Source organism: Macrobrachium rosenbergii, chromosome 37 (assembly GCF_040412425.1).
Source record: "Macrobrachium rosenbergii isolate ZJJX-2024 chromosome 37, ASM4041242v1, whole genome shotgun sequence".
NCBI classification, from domain to species: domain Eukaryota; kingdom Metazoa; phylum Arthropoda; class Malacostraca; order Decapoda; family Palaemonidae; genus Macrobrachium; species Macrobrachium rosenbergii.
In genome coordinates this window covers 34,725,281-34,745,208 of record NC_089777.1, presented here as the reverse complement: position 1 = coordinate 34,745,208, position 19,928 = coordinate 34,725,281, and the positions used below count along the sequence as shown (strand labels likewise).

Here is a 19,928-nt window from a genome sequence, read left to right as displayed (position 1 = left end):
CTATAATGTCAGCATACATGACTGGGTCTTTGATTTGGTGAATAAGGACACTGCCTTTACCAAACCTTGAGATGTTACCCATATCAATACCCCCAACCTTTTTTTAGATGTGTCTTCTAAATTTATAGTAATTGTAATTTTCCTCCCTAGCAGATACTACCAAACACACTGGAGGTTTGGGAGTTCTTTCAATAGTGGCATTGTCCTCCAAATTTGCCTGAGCCACTTGTACCCATTGAGATGGTCTATACACATCCATGTTTTTAGGGGTCTTGTTAGACATTGCCCCTTTGACAGTAGATTCACATATTTAGATATTATTAATATTGCTGTTGGCTTCAAGTGCAGCTTCATGTTTTTCAAAACTTACCCCATGTTTCCCATTTTCCTTCACTTTTATCAAAGTTCATTCTTAACTATTATTTTACCATAACTAGCAAACGAATCAGTGTGTGTTTCAAGGGAATGTGCTCTACATGTAATACTTTCAAATTATCCACTGTTCCCACACTGGCTAGTTTTCAGTTTGTGATGACTACCCTGAGAGGTAGTACCGTACCACCACTGGAGCATTCCACATCCATGGTCAGGTTCATGCCAAGAGTTGTCATTCATCTCGAGGCCTTGTCTCAGAGGTCGCCATCTGCGCCAAATCATTGTCAAAGGGCCCAGGGGTACTCAAATCCTTAGTCACTAGTCATAAAAGATTGGTGAAAAAAAAAAAAAAAAAAACTAAACCTGAAAACCTTAAAAAGATATCATCAGTCTTTCATAGAGTTTATTCTTCCACTAATGGCATAAGTGAGAACCAACTCCCAAATGTCCGCATCCCTACCCTCCCCCACAGGGGATGGCACAACATGATTAGAGTGACCCAAGTGTAAGCCAAACCTGCTTTCTTGGACAGACTATTACAAGAATACAGTCATCCCACCTTAATCATGTTGTGGGCAAACCAGACAGAATGCCACGAGTCCTATCCTCAGGAACCAGGACCCCTGGAACCCGTGGTCCAGCCCTAAGTATAGCTCCGCCTTTGAGCTATCGATCTGATACCTCTCCGGTCCGAACATTATCGGGCAGTTGATGGTCATACCACAGTTCCCACTATTTAGCTTCGGACATAAACCCAATCCCAGCTATGATATCTTTTCCTATTTTTCAGGTTCAATAAATTTTACAAAAATGACATTTTTATGATAAAATGAAGTTTCATTATACTTACCAAAACACTGTAAAAGCTTTAATCTCTTCAATTTCGACACGTCCGAGATATATTTTTTTAAACTTTGTTTGGAATGCTGATATAATTGGTGGGAGACCCAGCCCTACCGGATGCTGGTGGGGGGGAGTGGAAGGAGACTCGCCCAGTAAACAGCTCCAGTTTCAATCTCGGGTGTGTTGTGAACGCATCTTGCGCCTCCGGTCAGTTGAAACACAGAGATAAACTCCACAAAGTTAGTCCAAAGAAACATATACTGTAATAGTATATGAGACTCTTGGACTCAAACCCGTGAACAAATTCCTGGGGTTCAAGAGCCTCCTCACCACGTCAAGGTGGTCCCACATCAAGGGGGATATGCTTATATGAAGCCTTCAGTTTTGCTATATTTTTTATAGCATAGCTGTTCGTTTCGTCCTCAAGGAGTTACCTTCCTTGGTTTACCAGGGCTCCATGGTGACCAAACTAATATTAAAGAATTCTCTTGTAGTTGATCTTTTTGGCAAGGTAGTGTGTTGTAATGATTAACATTATAACATGTGATGGAATATATAATGGACTCAAAGATAAGAGGGCGCTTTCCCTATCTTCAGCGAAGCTGAACTCAGTTTTTCCAACGTAAAAAGAACCTGCAAGAAAGAGAAGTGACTACTGCGCATGCGTATCCGCCCTCTTGTTTACAACCGGGCCGTTAAAGACCAAGGAGCCATAACTCTTTGGTCTATAGCAAACATTTCACATCGTTACCAGCACTCCGAAAAAATTCTACTTTTTTTTCCGATTTCATTATCGAGGATCATGGAAACATCAAAAATACCAAGATAAGTGCTTAATATTAAGTTCCAGTTAAAACTTTTAGTTTTAAACTTTTGGAATTGATAACTTCTTTGCAAAAGAGGAACCCAGGCTCATTGATTGCTACCTAGTTTCGTAAACGTTGATTGCTACCTACTTTCGTAAAGCGAAAATAGTTTTAAATTCTAACTAAATGTTTTAACTTAAAGAAATGTTCCACAGCTTAGAAAATCCTTTCAGATTATACAATATCTACAATAATCTAGGCAGTAAGTGAGAATAATTTAGACTAGATTAATAGTCGGTGTTGTCTGTAGCCTATGCCTAGGATTACGTATCCTTAAGTGGCCTAGTTAAACCGAGGACCCTAGGATCAGATAATGACAATGGGCAAAATAAATCAATAGCCTAACAATAAGGCTACATATTAGTATAATTTTTTCCTTTTATATAAGCCTGTCCACTTAAGCATGAGCTAAATAATCCAGGACTAGCTTAGGCATTACCTTATATCAAGTTAAGTGAAAACTTTTTACAAAACATCCCATTTTTGGACTAAATTGTTAGCCTAGACCATGTAACCTAGGAATAGATGAAATAGTAATCTGTGCTGGATGAGATGGTAACCTAGCCTTAAGGCTACATACTAAGGTATTTGTGTTTTATGTAACCCATACCCTTAAGTGTGAATTAAATAATCCAGATTAGGCAGTAGCCTGGCTATAAGGTTACACATTAGTGAGTTACTGTTTTATATAGTAGACCAAATAGCCTAGGATTGGATATAAACAACAACCTGGGTTAGATAAAATGTAGTAGACTAACTATAAGGATATATATTAGTAAGTTTTCTGTTTTTATATAGCTTTGCCAATACATTAAAAGTGATCTATAATAATCTGGCTTAGGCAATACCCTATACTAGGTTAAGAAAGAACAAATAAGCCTAGGATTATATATAAACAGTATCCCAGGCTCAATAAAATAACCTAGTTTTTTACAACTTGGTAGCATACCTGTAAGGCTACATACTAGTAGGGTCTTATGTAGCCTATATCCTTAAAGGTGATATAAACCTAGAACAGGCAGTAACCTAACCAGATTAAGTAGGAACCCCTTTTTTAAGGAATATCCTACTATTAGCCTAAAACAGCGTTGCCCAAATATTAGATACAAGGGTAGTGTTGGCCACATAAAACAGAAAACCAGATTATAAGACTATTATTTTCTGTACAGTTTATATCCTTAAGTTTTAAATAAGCCTAGAATAGGCAGTGGCCTAGAATAGGTTAAACAAGAACCTTCTAAGAAATCCTCTATTCTTAGCTTAACATAGATTATAATAGAAGCATTAACCTAAGCTATATAAAATAGTAGCATGGGTTAGTTAAACAAATTAGTTCATAGCAGGGAGTCTGAATGGCATGACAATTAGAATGAAAAATTTCACATAGCCATTGCAAAAGGACTAACAGTGCATAAGTAATACTGTACAGCCATATACAGGTATGAAAACTACCCTAAACCTTAGAGGGTTTAAGTTAACAAATATTTAATTAAATTTATTACAACTGCACACTTGTAATCAAGTTAACCTATAATATGGAAACTGTATGAGGAACTACAGAAGTGTCCCTCACTTGAAAACAATTAATAATAACTAGCTTCAAATAACAACTTGCTTTATATCACTACATGGCTGCCATTAGGCAGGATCCTCAGTTCAAGTGTTCCATGGCAAACTGCTCGGTTCACTTTCTGCCAGTGGGTACAGCCCATACCACCTGCCATGAGCATAGTCCTTGTAAAAAAACAAGGAAAATTTGCTTGGGCGCTAGATGTGGGCGAGATTTGTAGTATGCACCTGGCAGCAAGTTTAAAGGACAAAGCAGCTCCCTTTAAGCTGTCTCAATGGGTCCTAGGGTTCAGTAGGGGTGAGGAAGGGGAGGAGATTATATCTTTCCGGCAGCAGATATTTAACCCTTTCTCAGAACAATAATGTTTGGGCCAAAACCCAGTAACATCAGTCCCCAGGTTAACCCGCAGAGGAAGTAGAGGAATCTTTACATGGGGCTGACATTCTTACTAGATTATGAAGTAGACATTGCCATTGAAATGGCCCTGCAGAACCCAGAAGGCTCAGGGACACAAATTTAACTAGCCATGGGAATTCTATTCCCCATGCAGCTATCATTGCTGAATAGGATCTTTCCCCCAAAAGGGATACAAGGATCCACCTAACTCGGACTGAAATGACTACATTTTCAGAGGGGTATAGTAACTTAGCCAGGGCTTCTGCCCCTTGATTAACAGGCAGTTACAGTTCAGTTGCTGAGGCTCAGTTAGATTGCTCAAGCTCCCCTAAAAGGGATACACAGTTTGCAGCATTTGATCAATTCTGTAAGGAAATTGAGTACCATCAAAGATGCCCTTGCCACAGAACAGCAATATACAGTATAGGGGGCATGAAGCATGATTCCAGAAAGGAAAGCCAGTCAGTCATGTACACCCCAAAGTATAAACGTAATACATCCTGTAGCCAAAAATTGAGTGTGGATACAAATTCTGCCCAAACAAGGTCTTGTGTTAGAATTCCGACTGGAAACATCAAAAATCAGTTCGGAATACAGAAGTTCAGATCAAAACATAATAGGGACTCCAATACTCACCCTGCTGATACTGATAATCCTATAATAGGGACTCCAACACTCACCCTGCTGATACTGATAATCCTTGGCAAGATGCCTCAATGTGCATTTTCTCTCCCTGTCAAGTATATAATTAATGAGAGAAAAACTATGATTAAATTTACAAACTGCAGCATTCCCTAATACAGAATGGCACCTGGTACCATCTTCACCAGACATGGAGAAATCACTAACAGAAACGGTTTTCTTACCTGTGCCTATAGCAGTAAAAGCTATAGAAATCACCCTTTACCAGGTCAATGAAAAATGGATCTCTACTTCCATTTTGAATAAGACCCAAGTTGCTCACTAAATAGCCCCACCCTTCTGTCCCTTCACTTTTCAAAAATATTAATCATGTGAAGACAGATTTTCAGAATTTCTAGTAACTAAAAACAAGAGACAATGGCAGAATTAAAACCATTTGCCACAGTCATCCCAGTTTCAGGAAATTCCACCAAGGAATGGACAAATCACCCTTTACCAGGTCAATGAAAAATGGATCTCTACTTCCATTTTGAATAAGACCAAAGTTGCTCACCAAGTAGCCCCAGTCTTCTGTCCCTTCACTTTCAGAATTATTAATCATGTGAAGACAGATTTTCAGAATTTGTAGTTACTAAAAAAGAGACAATGGCAGAATTAAAAGTATCTGCCACAGTCATCCCAGTTTCGGGAAATTCCACTAAGGAATGGGCAACACTGCAACTCCCTTTTAAAAGGAAAAAGCTCCCTTTAGATATAGCTACACAGCAGTTTGGGACCCCTATGAGAAGACTCTCGGAGGGGACAGCCTCGTCAGAATTTTATGCTAGGCTCCGACTCCTTAGTATTATAACCTCTACCACCTTGCTGGAAGTTGCCACCTAAAGGCTTCCAGAAGATCCCAGGATAATTTTCGCTGTTGCGACCAAAAGTCTTATGAGAGCCCAATGGGAAGCAATCTGACTTCCTAGAATGGCACATAAAAGTGCGAATGGAAGCATTGGAGGGCTCCATCAAATCACTCTCCACTGTCACTGCATTATTACATTCTAACCCCTTCTGTAAGGACTTGTTTGAGGAGTCTGTTGTGGCTCAACTCAACGAGCATGCCTGCCAACAGAATTGTACAGTAACTGCTCTTCTGGGGAAAGGGGCATTCAGGAAACAAAGAACCCAAAATTTCCCTTTACCCAACCCCAAAAAAGGCTTGCTTTGATTAAAAATCATATAAGCCTTCTGTCAACCCCAAAAGTTTTCCTCAAAAAACAGGCAGGTGGTCAGAAGGGACAATAGCAGCAGCAAGGACACCCTTTTTCACAAGGTCCAAAAACCATCTTATAGGGGGAAAAGGAAAAGCAACACCTGGAATGTCTATTAAAGGTGAAGGCAGAGGAGGAGGCAGATACCAAGGGGAACTGTATGGTTGAGGGTCAGCTTCAACGACACCACAGACAATGGAAGTTTTTCCCTGTGGGAGGACAGTATTATTCATATGTGCAGAAAGGCCCTGTTAATGGGGCCCATAGAGAAACATGCGTATACTCGCCACCAAGTACGTCTCTTTAGTGTCCTAAAAAAAAGATTCCTCCAAAAGAAGGGTGATCCTCAACCAATCAACACTGAACAAGCACATTGTTTGCCAAAAGTTTTGGATAATTACCGTTGCCTAAGTATGTTGAATCATTCCAAAAGGGACTTGGACAGTTTCTATAGACCTGAAAGATACATACTGGCACATCCCTTTAGCCGTTCCCTTCTACCCCTTCCTAAGGTTCTGGATAGGGAAAGACATGTACAGATTCAAAGTCATGACCTTTGGGCTAAATTTTGCCTAAAGAATATTTTACAAAATTAGCAACGGTATTTGTTCAAGAACTCAAACAAAAAGAATACAATTAACAGCCTACCTAGACAACTGGTTGATCTGGGGGCCCACAAGAGTGCTTGAAAAACCTAACAGCAATGGTCAACAGGCTACAGTCAAAAGGTTTTATAATAAATTAAAAAAATCTCACTTCACGCCCAGCAGACACTTTCAGTGGCTGGGACTGTGTTGGGATGCTCGTCACAGCCTGTTGTCTCTCCCCATCATACTTAAAACAGAATAAGGCAAGTCCTCAAAAGGTTCCTTGCACAGTCCAGTTTCCAGATGGCAGTTAGAACATATGATGGGCCTGCTGCAGTTCACAGCAGTGATAGATCCAGTACTTAAATTGCAGCTAAAAATGTGAACAAATTCTGGGTATCTCTTGCAAGAAAAAAGATGCGAGACCGACCTCATCAAAGATTAAAAAAGTTGGGGAGATACTTCAGCCTTGGATCCAGAAGGAATCTCTGGGGAAACAGGTCACCCTGACTCCTCCGTCTGTAGGAGTGACAATACACACAGATGCCTCGTTGACAGGTTGAGAGGACATTGGGAGGATCGTCAGGTGGCAGGGAGGTGATCAGCTACTCTGAGGAATTCTTATATCAATTTCCTGGAGCTGATGGCTATCTTTTTGTCTCAAAAACTCAAACCTCCAGAAGAGAGAGACAACATAACTACAATATCCTACATCAAGAGGTCGGGATCACGTTCACCTCCTCTCAATATGATAATGCCAGCCGTCCTTCGGATGGTCCAAGCACGGAAGTGGCACATGTCTGCAATTCACCTCACAGGGGATCTCACTGTAATAGCAGACTCTCTACCAAGGAAAGCAACAGCCTCACCAGAGTGGATGTTGGTCCACCACTTTTCAAACAATAGCCAACATGCGTCCACAACTGGAAGTGGACCTGTTCGCCACATACAAGAATCACAAACTCCTAATATACGTGTCCGCGACCTTGGACAGTCAAGTAACAGCAAGAGATGCCTAGCAAGAGATGCCTTCCTAAAGACTGGAACAAGTGGAGGACAATATCTTTTTCCTCCATTGTCCCAGATTTTGAAGTTTTGAGCAAAATTCTAACCCTCAAAGGAACAGCTTACTTAATAGCCCCAAATTGGCCAGCAGGCATTGGTTCCTATTACTTCAACAACAGACGAAAAGACCATTCCACTATCGTCCATTGTTCTATCCCAGACAGTAGGGGGGAAGTCGTTTACGCATCCTCCTTTCTGAGCCGAGACCTTCATGTATGGATATTTTAAAAATATCTGTCGTGAAAATTACTTGCCCAACATTGCTAGGTACCTAGCGCAAAAATTACAGACGTCATCTATCCAGCAATACCAGTCCATATGGAAGATATGGTTCGATTATATCCATACTGAGAGCCCTGTTGAAATTTCTGCTGAAACACTATTTTTCTTATATACCCTTTTGAAGACAAATGCCTTGTGGTTACAACAGTCATGGCATACAAGGCTGCATTAATGGAACCCTTGCTTTATTGATTCAGGATTGACTCCAATATAGAAGTAGTCACTTCCCTTTTGTAGTCTTTTGCTCTACAAAGGCCCACTCCCGAAAGGCTTCCAATTACTTGGTCCCTGAACAAGGTGCTTAGACTTCTATCAACTCCTCAGTTCAGCAGACCCAATACAACCACATCACACATGCTACAAAAGGCGATCTTGATTACATTAGCATCAGAAGCTCGTATTAGAGAACTGGGCTCTTTTAGATGGGGACGATGCATCATGCAAACAGCTGACCATCAATTATTATTGTCCCCTGGTCCATCATTCCTGGCCAAGAATGAAGATCCTTTAAAAATGAAATCTGTTCTTATAAGAAACCTCAATTTAGCAGACAAGATACTATGCCCAGTTCAAGCACTCAAGGTTTCCTAGAAGTCACGGCAGACATCACTGAGTCCTATTTTCCAACACCCTAGCACAAAACAAACCACTCTCCCTACAAGGACTGAGAATGATTGTAGTGTTTCTCATTAAAAAGGCAAATCCACACTCCTTTCCTAGGTCACATATTAGGAAAGTAAGTACATTGTTGGCCTTCTTCAGAAATCTCTTTCGAGGAATCTCCGAATGTACAGGGCGGTCATCAGTTAAATTATTGCCACCTGCTCGAACAAATTCGACTACACTGTGTATCAGTAGGTGGTATGGTTAATCTTAACCCCTAGGTGCTACGGCAGAAAACTAGGGGTCTTATTGACGGTCAGTATGCTAACTATTGCTGGGAGAAGGGCAACAGCACTGCAACCAAATGCAGCATACTTAGGTAGGCCACTGTAGAACTTCATCCCAAAACTTGAAGAGTACAGGCAGTCCCTGGTTTACGACAGGGGTTCCGTTCCTATACCACATCGTAAACCAAAAATCATCGAAAATCTTCAAAAATCCTAAGAAAACCTTACTCTTAATGCTTTGGGTGTATTGAAAACAATGTAAACTGCATTTTTGAGTTTTTCATCCAAAAAAAACTCAAAATTTTGTTTATTCTGCCGTTTTGGAGCTATATTTCTTCCGTCGGATTGGAGTACGATGCATCATAACCCTGGAACATGTCGTACACCGGGAAATAATTTCTGATGAATAAATTTGAAAAGCATCATAACCTCGGAATGTTGTAAGCCGCACCCGTCGTAAACCAGGGATGGATGGATGGATGTATGATATTTAGGGCAAAAGCCCAGGCACTGGGGCCAACAAGGCCATTCAGCGCCGTAATGGAAAGAAAATAAATTATGTTAAAGTTATGAATTCATGAAGGAAATGATTAATAAATAAAATGAAGTGATGTGACCAATAAATAAGGGTATGAAGTTTAATGAATGATGTGCTATATACAAAAAAAAAAAATTAATGTCATTAAAATTCTACGTGATGTAATAATAAATTAAATTAAATATCGTTAAAAATTTTAATACACTTTAAAAGAGATGATAGCAGAAATATCTGCTTCATCTCCCAAAATATCAGACAGGGATTTACCTGAAAATATCTCTCTTTGGTTAAAATATCTGGGGCAGACCACCAGAATGTGCTCCACTGTTAGTGTCTCGTCACAGTAAGCACACTCTGGAGGGCTGCTTCCTTCTAAAATAAACTGATGGGTTAGGCGAGTGTGCCCAATCCTTAATCTCGTTAAAATAACCTCTGTTCGTCTGTCAAGCTGGAATGACGAAGACCACGGTAGTACATTATCCCTAATATTTCTATATTTCTTATTATTGGCAAGAAGGGGAGAAGTCCACCTTTCTTGCCATTTACTTAAAACATAAGATCTAATGGGACCTTTTAGATCTGTATGAGGCACTTTTCTAAAAGAGGTTTCTGATAAAATACTAGCAGCTTTAGCTTCCCTGTCTGCCATCTCGTTTCCATGAATCCCCACGTGAGAAGGGACCCAACAGAAAGAGACTGATTTACGTCGACAATATATACGAAAAAGCCACTCCTGAACTTTTTCAATTAATGGATGAAAGCTATTAAATTTTTAATAGCTTCTAAGGTGCTTCTAGAGTCTGAGTATATGACAAAATTAGAGTCACTACTTTGAAAAACTAAATCTAGGGCAGACACTACGGCTGTTAATTCGGCAGTAAATATTGATGCAGAGTCAGGTAATTTAGCTGTGTACGCTGTATCACCAAGGATAACAGCGCAACCAACACCACTATCTGACTTAGATCCATCTGTATAAATTTTTGTAAAATTAGTATGGGTAACATCGTGCTCTAAGAATTTTCCCTAATCTCTTCTACAGTGCAGTCCTTTTTGTTAAACAGTTTCTTACATATTGATGCTTCTGGGATAAGCCATGGAGGATTTACAGGATATTCTACTTCCAGGACTTTCTGGGATTTAAGGTGATTATTCCTAACATCCTCATTCAGTCGAATTTGGAATGGTTTAGAAGCTCTTGTACCAGAAAAACTTCGAGAGTCTGTTTCCTTTAGTGCTTGAAAGGAGGGATTTTTGGGAGCACTTTTCATTCTAGCCATGTATCGCAACCCTAGCTCTTGCCTTCTTAGATCAAGGGGTAAATGATCTGTGTCGACATAAATGCTTTCAACAGGCGAAGTTCTAAAGCCCTGAGCATATTCTCAACCCCATGTTGTGTACAACATCCAGTTCCTTTAGCTTGGTTTTACAGGCTGAGGAATAAATCTGACAGCCATAGTCTAACTTAGATCGACACAGAGAGTCATATAGCCTCAGAAGGGATTTCTTATCAGCCCCCCAACTAAATCCAGAGACAACCTTTAAAATATTCATAGATTGTTTAACATTAAACTTTAGGGCATTTATGTGGCTAGCCCATGTTAATTTATGGTCAATAGTCATCCCCAGAAATTTAACTTCACTCTCGTAAGGAAGGATGGACCCTTTTAAACTAAGTGTGGGAACCTCTTCCACACGCCGGCACCTGGTGAATCTTACTGCAACTGTTTTGGAAGAGGAGAATTTGAAACCATTCTCATCAGCCCACTTAGTAATAGCATTAATAGACCTTGCAAATGTTTACATACGGACAAGGAATCATATCCTGTGCAGTATATTGCAAGGTCATCGACAAAAAGCGAGCATTTAACAGGGGGGCGAGATTTTTCAATCACGCTATTTATTGCCACTGAAAAAGTGTTACACTTAAACGCTTCCTTGGGGAACTCCTTCCTCCTGCATAAAAGGTTGGGAGAAGGAGTTTCCCACTCTTACCTTAAAAAGTCTGTCTGATAAAAAGGAATATATAAACCTGACCATTCTTCCACATATGCCCATCTTGTGCAATTGTTTCATGATGCCAATTCTCCAGGTAGTGTCATATGCTTTCTCCAAGTCAAAAAATATGCCAATGGTCTGACACTTTTTGGCGAATCCTTGCTGGATTTGGTTGGTCAGCCTCAGCAAGGGATCAAGGGTGGAGCGGTTTTTCTGAAACCAAATTGAAATGGCGATAGTAATCCTTTGGTCTCCAGGTGCCAAACCAGTCTAGTATTTATCATTTTCTCCATCAGCTTACATACACAGCTGGTAAGAGCTATTGGTCTATAGCTGGTGGCTTGGGAAGCATCTTTATTAGGCTTTTTAACTGGGACAATTATGGATATTTTCCAGTCCTTGGGTAAAATTCAGTTTCCCATATTTTGTTTATAATCTTCAGTAAATATTTTTGGCATCATCTGGGAGGTGTTTCAGCATTTCATATATGATTGTATCCTCACCTGGAGCTGTGGATTCACTTGAGGAGAGCGCCTCACGAAGTTCTCTTAGGGAAAATTTGTAGTTGTATGGTTCAGATTTTCCCAATCAAACTTCAGACACATTTCAGAATTCCTAATTCTTTGAAATTCTGGAGAATAATTGTTAGGGCTGGAAACTTTAGAAAAGTGTTTTCCTAGCTCATTGGCAACTTCAGTGGGCTCTGTGATTAGAGTGTCATTTATTTTTAATGAGGGCAATGGTGACGCTACAAATTTTCCACTCAGTTTCCTTATTTTGCGCCACACCACTCTTAGTGGGGTCTTGGAGTTTATTCCATTAATATAGTAAAGCCAACATTCTCTTTTGGCTTTCTTATAAAAGCGCCGCTGCTTGGCTAAAGCACGTTTGTAGATTAATTTAGACTGAGGGGAGCCACTAGTTTTGTAACGTCTGTAGCATTTCCTAGTCACTTTTCTCAGAATACCACATGTCTTATTCCACCAGGGAACTGCAGGTCTACGAGGTTTGCCTTTTGTTTTTGGAATCGAGCTTTCAGCACTCTTCAAAGTAGATTCAATAAAGTAATCATAGGCATCTAGATGAGAATGAAAGGACTCAAACTCCTATCTAGATTGACACCCTTACTAAATTTATCCCAGTCTGCGTCCTCTACCTTCCACTTAGGTAAAACTTCAGATGGAGCATTCAGAGCATATTTCAAATGGATCGGGTAGTGATCACTTCCATTTAAATCTTCATTAACAGACCAATTAAAATCAAGGTGGATACTAGTTGAAGAAATACTAAGGTCCAGTGCAGAGAAATGATTATCGTGAATGTTGTGGAAAGTCATTGACCCATTATTATACAGGGTAACATCATTCCTGTCAATAAGGTCTTCGATTAATTTCCCTTTACTATCTAAAAACCGACTTCCCCAAAGGGGATTGTGGGCATTAAAATCACCTAGCAAAAGTAAAGGAGCTGGAAGTTGGTCAATTAACGACTGAATATCTCCAATGTTAAAATCAAGGTCTGGTGGAAGGTATAAGGAGCAGATTGTTATCCTCTTTTCCAAAATGACTGAAATAGCGATAGCTTGTAGTGTTGTATTTAATTGTATTGTGGAGTGCTGTAGAGATTTATTAATAATAATTGCAGCACCTCCATGGGCACGATCACCAATTGGGGGATATGATTTAAATATTGAATAATTTAGTCCAGGATTATAAACAGAGTTGCCTAACATTGTTTCCTGTAGGCATATAATCCCTGGATTAACTTCATGCATTAAAACTTTAAGGTCTTCTGTACGGGCTCTGAGACCTTTACAGTTCCACTGAAGAATATCGAGCAAGAATGCTAAGGTGGTAAAATGTGCTACTTCCCACTCCTTGGAGGGGAAGTACTGTTCCTAGGGTGGAGTGGGAAATTCTCCTTTATAAGAGATTGTTTTCTTAATCCCTTTTCATCTGAATTGGTGTTCAGGGTCTTTGGTTGATCTTCATATTTTTATTATGAACCTGATGTTCAGAATTATTGCTGTGGTTCTGTGCACCACTAATCCTATTTGTCTTAGGGCGGCAAGACTGAATTGAACTCAGATGTTTTTGTTCTGAAACTACTTTTGGAACCACCTTTCTAGGAGGAGAGATGTCTTCCAAAACACTGAACCCATTTGAAGTTTTTATTATAAAATTATCATTATTTGGGAACTATTTCTTGTGCGTTTCTTGGTAGTTGCAACCGTAGTTTTATTATTATTTTTGTTTGTGGCTGTGGCGATTGATGGCTCTGAACTAGCTCTATCTAATTGGGATTGTTCCTTTAGCTTATTTTGGTTTGAAGTATTTTCAGAATATTTTCCTGAATTATTGGCTGATTTTGGCACCCTTATTTTTGGAGATGAATCGACAGCTGTGGATGTGGTGGAAGATAAATTTTCTGTGCTTTTGGAAGTACAATTTTTGCTACTGGACTTCAAAGCACTTGCCGACGAAAGTTTCTCACCAGTTTGGAGATTTTCATTATTATTTATGGTTCGAGAAATACCAGGTTTGTGATATCTTCCATCAGACACAGTTATTGGTGGCCTTACATTGTTGGAAGTTTTCATAAGTTTTATTACAGAAGCATACGTAGTGTTGGCACTTTTGTTTGCCCCCATTACCGTCACGCTTTGCTTCACTAATGCTAATATGTTCATTATCTGCCACTGCCAACACGTCTTGTTCAAATTTATATCTGGGACAAGCCCTAGAGTTTGGTGTGTGATCACCCTTGCAAAGAAAACAGTATCGGGCTGCTTTGCAATCATCAAAATTATCGTGCTCTGCAGAGCACACAGAACATCTTTTATTGTTATCGCAAGAGTTTTGAATGTGGCCATATTCAAAGCATTTGCGACACTGTCTAGGACTTCTTTTATATTTTTTAACCTGCATCCTCTCATGGCCAACAATGATGGTATCAGGTAGGTAATTGGAGGAGAAGGTTAAAAGGATAGCTGCATCACCACCCAGTTTTTTTACATGAGATACACAAGGAGGGCATCGATGGAGAATCTCCTCCTCTTTAAAAACATGCAGATCTTTTGAGTAAACTACTCCTTTCAGTGTATTAAAGAATCTGTGAGATGAAATAGATTCAATATTTCCACTTTCAGGAGGTTTAAAGTTAGCTAACAGAACTGCTTGAGTCTCATTTCCAGCTTTTATTAGAAGATTCTTTCCATACCGTTTCAAATTTCCAATGGGAATGGAACCAACCTTGCTCTCAATGCAGTCAGCAGCTTTTATCAAATTTTTCCCTCCCTCCTTGTAGATAGCAACATGCCATAGAGGGGGAGGAAGAGCTCTGGTACATGGGACTGGTCCATGTTCTTCAGCCTTTGGAACAAAGTCAAATGGCTCATCATTCAAGTTTTTCACTGAAAACACTTTCGTGCTGACAACTGAGTCATTTAGAATGTGGCCATGGAGTCTCTGTTGTGCCTCACTAGCTTCCAAGGGAGAGGAAAATTTGATAAAAGCACAAAATGACTGCTTATCTTTTTCTAGAACTAATTTAATTCTTTCCACTTTGCCGAATTGCTTCACTACACTGTATAAACATTCGTAATCTAATGATAAGTTTACATTAGTGCAATAAAGGACCCTATTATTTGAATCAAATCCACCAGATTTATTAACACCCTGGTGTCTCAGTGTTTGGTTCTGTCCAACAGCCAAGCCCGTATCCATGTTCATGCCAGAAGTCGTTGCCAGTGCCGTTAAGTCATCGGATCCAGGGAGGGGAGAACTAGAAGCCAAATCCATAAGTTTAAACCAGTCCACATGCAAAGGTCCAAAAGTGCACACCCGACACCCAAGAGCCCCCGCACAGACCCCGACAGCATATCAAAAAGGACAAACTGGGCAGCTCCACTGCTCAGCTTCCCCACCCCAACACACTCCCAAAGCCCACGAAGAGACCCCAAGCTGCCAAGCATGCACACATCAGACCACCACACACAAACTGGTTCATCCACCCACCCAAAACTGCTTGGTCATATCAAGAAAGTATCGTAGATCAGTCAGGTATTCGCATTCTCCACCAATGGCACAAGTGAGAGTTGACTCCCAACAGTCCACCCCATACCCTACCCTTTCAGGATAGCACCAGTACGCTTGCAGTGGCCCAGGTATAAGCCAATCCGCCTGCTGGGAGTTCTGCCCCACACTAATGGGGACTGACTCCCCACTCCAACCGCACTCAGTGGGCTTCCGGACAAAAAGCCAGGAGTCCCACCTCCAAAACCAGCCCCCTGATTCGATGGGCTGATCCCCAGAGATGGTTCCGCCTCAAGATAGCAGTGGGAAAATCCCATCACCATCTCTTAGGTCCAAACTATCTCGGTGGCGACTCAACCACCACAACTCCCACATTAGCTTCAATGCGAACCCCTTCCAAAAACGATCCCTTCTCAGACTCACCTAAGCAGTAAAATTTTGCGAATGTGGAAATGTCCACGCCATTTAAACCAAAAACTATGTAGGATGATTCGTCAGGACCCGGGCCCAAAGGCCAGGGTCCCTAGCCCTCACCTCGTCAAGGCGTCCTACTCGAGGGGTCGTAAACCAGGGACTGCCTGTATTTAGAATAAAGAATGGGGCTTGAAATCTGTGACTTGACCTCGGACCAGAAATGTTTTTTTTCCTTTGGGGTGTTGGAATTAAAAATTGAGAGCTTAAGCCTTTTTTGCCACTTGCCAATTTCTTTGTAAAGCTCCTTGAGGACAAAACAAGCGAATACGCTATCAAAAAACTCTCCCACTTCCCTGATGAAAAGGCATGGGTTTTGGGCAAGTGATCATCTTACACTGACCAACACTCTCCCACTTCCCTGACGAAAAGGCATGGGATTTGGGCAAGAGACCATCCTACACTGACCAACAGAGAATAATGGCTCCTAGGTATTTAACGGCTCAGTTGTAAACAAGAGGGCGGATGCGCATGCACAATAGTCACTTCTCTTTCTTGCAGGTTCTTTTGACATTGGAAAAACTGAGTTCAGCTTCACTGAAGATAAGGGAAAGTGTCCTCTTATCTCTGAGTCCATTACATACTCCATCACTTGTTATAATGTTAATCATTACAACAATACCTGTTTTTTATACAGTATATTAATCTTTGTTTTTACAATAAGACTTTAGGTTTGTATGTAAGGAAAAAATGCATTTAGTTATTGGTTCTGTAATTTACTGTATCTGGATTTCCAGCAAGTGTTTCCTGCTCCTGTAGAAGAAACACTTGGTTTTGATTTCTTCATGAGCCAGAGCACCAGGAGGAGCTTGTTGTGTCACAAGCGTTCATAGCCAACCACCAGTAAGACTTTACTCAGTATGGAAGGTACCAGTTTGATCCCTTCTTGTAAATTTGTAACCCACACAAGATGCCAGCTGTTTCTGTACAGATTGCACCCCATACCTGGTACTACTGTAGCCAGTTTTGGGCTTAATAGGCTACCAGTGCAGTCAACCCTTGGTACTACCTGCACCCCATCCCTGCTGTATCTTGGCCTCCATTTACTGCCAGGGTCCAATCTGGCCAGCACCATTTCCTGATGCTGGTGATTCCCCTGCTGGTTGAAGCATATGCCTATGCTCTTATGTTTTGAACCCACGCTATGTATTTAATGTATTCATAACCAGCCTTGGTCATCAAGTATGGCTTTTATGCAGTCAGCTCCATTTCTATTACTGAACCTCTTTCTTTGGTACAGTTTCATTGAGTGCCATGTTATCTGCACTGTAGCTGCATGCTCTTTTGCTAACAAGCATTTGCTCATTATTAAATATTAGTTTGGCCTACTTTTCTCAAGAGGCATATTACTATTCTGACTCATAATGGGGCATTGACCTACAATTGAACATAATTTCTGAACATAATCTCATGTACTTTAAGAAGGCCAGTGTTTTGTTTACTGTACTGACTAGTAAATAATCGCCCATTTCCCTGTGTTTTGCACCAAAATGACATCCTGGGGCAGTCTAATTTTTGTTGCATTCTCCCAGGAATCCCCTTACAATCCCCTCCCTGCCTGGAAGGTGATTATGTTATTAGGATATGAGCTTTCCATATTTTCCTCTACATACTGGTCCTTATCTCGATTCCTGGAGAGTTGCAGTGATTCCTGATGTAGACACAAGAGACTTTACAATTCCTTTTACCAGGGTTGGTAGTAGTTCACTTGACTCCACCAAGTCTACAGGATAACTTTCTTCCAGTCATCCTCAGGAAGAAGAGATATTCCACATCCTTTAGGTATCTCCTTGGCTAGATAACTGACCTTTGGAATTGAACAATCTGACACTTTTACTTTTGTTTAGCCTTCCCATTTTATTACTTTTCCAGCCACCCCTTGATTTTATCACTCCCCCATTCCTTCTCTGCAACATTTTAGTGGATTTTCAGCTGCCTTTTTTATGATGGTTCAACCCTGTTCTCCTCCTAGGGAATCAGGCATAGAATGACTGGACCTTCCAACTTGGTGTAATTTTCCTACGGTTCAGTCAGGTGTGGTACCTTATGTGCCAGTCATCTACAAAGCAAGCTTGGCACCTTCTCTTTTGACCTATGATTCTTGAGCAAACTCTCCAGTCTATTAGTATAGAAAAAGATATGGATTCCACTCATCTTAGATTATACAGTTCAGAGTTGCACCTAACCTTATCCATGTGGAACACTGGTTTTAGGTCTCATCAGCAGGAGCCTGACTGACAGGTTTCCTTCCCTTTTCTACAAGATAACACTTGAAGGCCTCTGAATTTTTTTTTTTTCTCTACAGTGCATTGCTCAAACATGGTGTAGCTTTCCAAGCTCCTTTCAGACAATTTTGCACCCTGCATTAAGTTCATTGGTAGACTTAAGTTGGATGAAGAGATGCTTACATGCTGGGTCTCCTCCCCTTCTTTCATGCCCTTCCCAGTTGTGGACAGACCAACCTGTGTTCGTGCAGGTGAACCACACCAGAGTGCTAGGTCTGATGATGTTTTCTCTCAGCCCTCTTACCAATGGGACCTGGGTGCACAGTAAAGTACTTTTATTCATTCACATGATTATACTATAGTGTTACTGATTTTGATTTCCTGTTCTCTAGACAGGAGAGACAGTATTCCCTTGAATCTTACCTAGAGTATGGTTCAATTTATGGAACCATCTTTGGCATAGTACCCTGTCAGCTTCTTGTTCTTGATGCCATGCTTTATAGGAGATTAGAGTCAGCCTTCCTTTGCTCATGTACATGACTGGGAGTATAGCTTTTATGGATGAGTATTTGACTGTCCCTTCAAACATTCTGCTAACTTTAGCTGTTAGCAGGGTACAGAATGTGGTAGAGGCTTACAACCTCACTTGTTCCTCAGATTTTGGAGCAGTGCCAATCAGTTCATGATACGAATCCTCCCACCTCGGGAGTGTCTTTCTTAAACAAATAAGATAGTCATATTCCTGTAAGAACAAATATTAAATATTGTAGGTAATTTTTATTTTTCCATATACAAATTCAAGCCTTTATATTCGATTCCAGCCTTTAATAACCTGCATTTTCCCTGTAGCCAAAGGGGTAGTCCTCTAACCTTCACTTACCTGCCAATAGTTAACTACATTGATACTGTACTAAGTTTCAACAAATGAAAATAGCTGTTGACAAATATCCATGTTGTATACCTAGTAAAAATTACAAATTCTTTCAAATTTGATATTTTTGGTAAGGTAATAAAGCACAGTACCCACTAAAGGAGTGGGTACTATGCTTTATTACCTTATGATTTTGAAAGGTAGCATCAAGTAATATCTACAGTATTTTGTTGTATAAATTATTTTTAATTTTAGTTTTGCTTGACATTTTCAGTCCTGTTCATTATATTTGAATGTCATTAGGGACCATAAACTACAGCATATCAAAAGATTATCTGTAAAAGTAATGGAAAAAAAAAAATTCCCGTTATCCTTTTTTAAACTGAATAAATTGGAAATCACCAGTCAGTATTCATTACAGGAAACAAAAAATGTCAAGCTTGAAACGAGCAAGACTGCAGTACCATCAGAAAGTTTTAGAAAAAAAGAAGAAAAAGGAAGCTGCAATTCAAAAAAGGAAAGAAATAGCAATGGCCAAGATTAAGCGGAAGGAAGAACGGTTAAATCGTTTCAAGAAACTGAATCAGAAGACCAAAAAAGGACAACCAGTGATGAGAGGACGAATAGAATTGATGCTCGAACAGCTGGAGAGAGAGATGAGCTGACAGTAAATAAAACATTACCTAAAATTCCATGCTTTTTCTGTCCATCACTGTAAATGGTATCATTATAGAGTGACTTGTTTGGCTCACTGTGAACAGCACGAATGATTCTTTGCCTCCAGTTTCATTGCTTTTTACTTTTGATTTTTCACCTGTTACTTTTGGTTTCTAACTATTTAGCTGTCCAACCACTTCAAATTTACTTAGCTCCAATTTTGAGCTCTTACATCATCATCATCATAATACTGTACACATAACAACATGCCTATTGGAGTGAAATTTACACATTAAAATAATTAATATATCCAATGGTAATTTTCACCCCGTTCTGTTTGCAAGAATAATATTTATATACGT

General features: G+C 40.1%; 1 protein-coding gene across 4 annotated transcripts in view; it reads left to right on the top strand.

The window, feature by feature from the left end:
- Positions 1 to 19,598, top strand: part of LOC136825478 (thyroid transcription factor 1-associated protein 26) — a 123,295-nt gene extending 103,697 nt beyond the window's left edge. For all 4 annotated transcript variants that reach the window (XM_067082008.1, XM_067082010.1, XM_067082009.1 and 1 more), the window contains exon 5: positions 19,331 to 19,598. In XM_067082008.1, the coding sequence (XP_066938109.1) occupies positions 19,331 to 19,574 (244 nt within the window). In that variant the 3' untranslated portion in view covers positions 19,575 to 19,598. The remainder of the gene's footprint in view (positions 1 to 19,330) is intronic.
- The last annotated feature ends 330 nt before the right edge of the window (positions 19,599 to 19,928 follow it).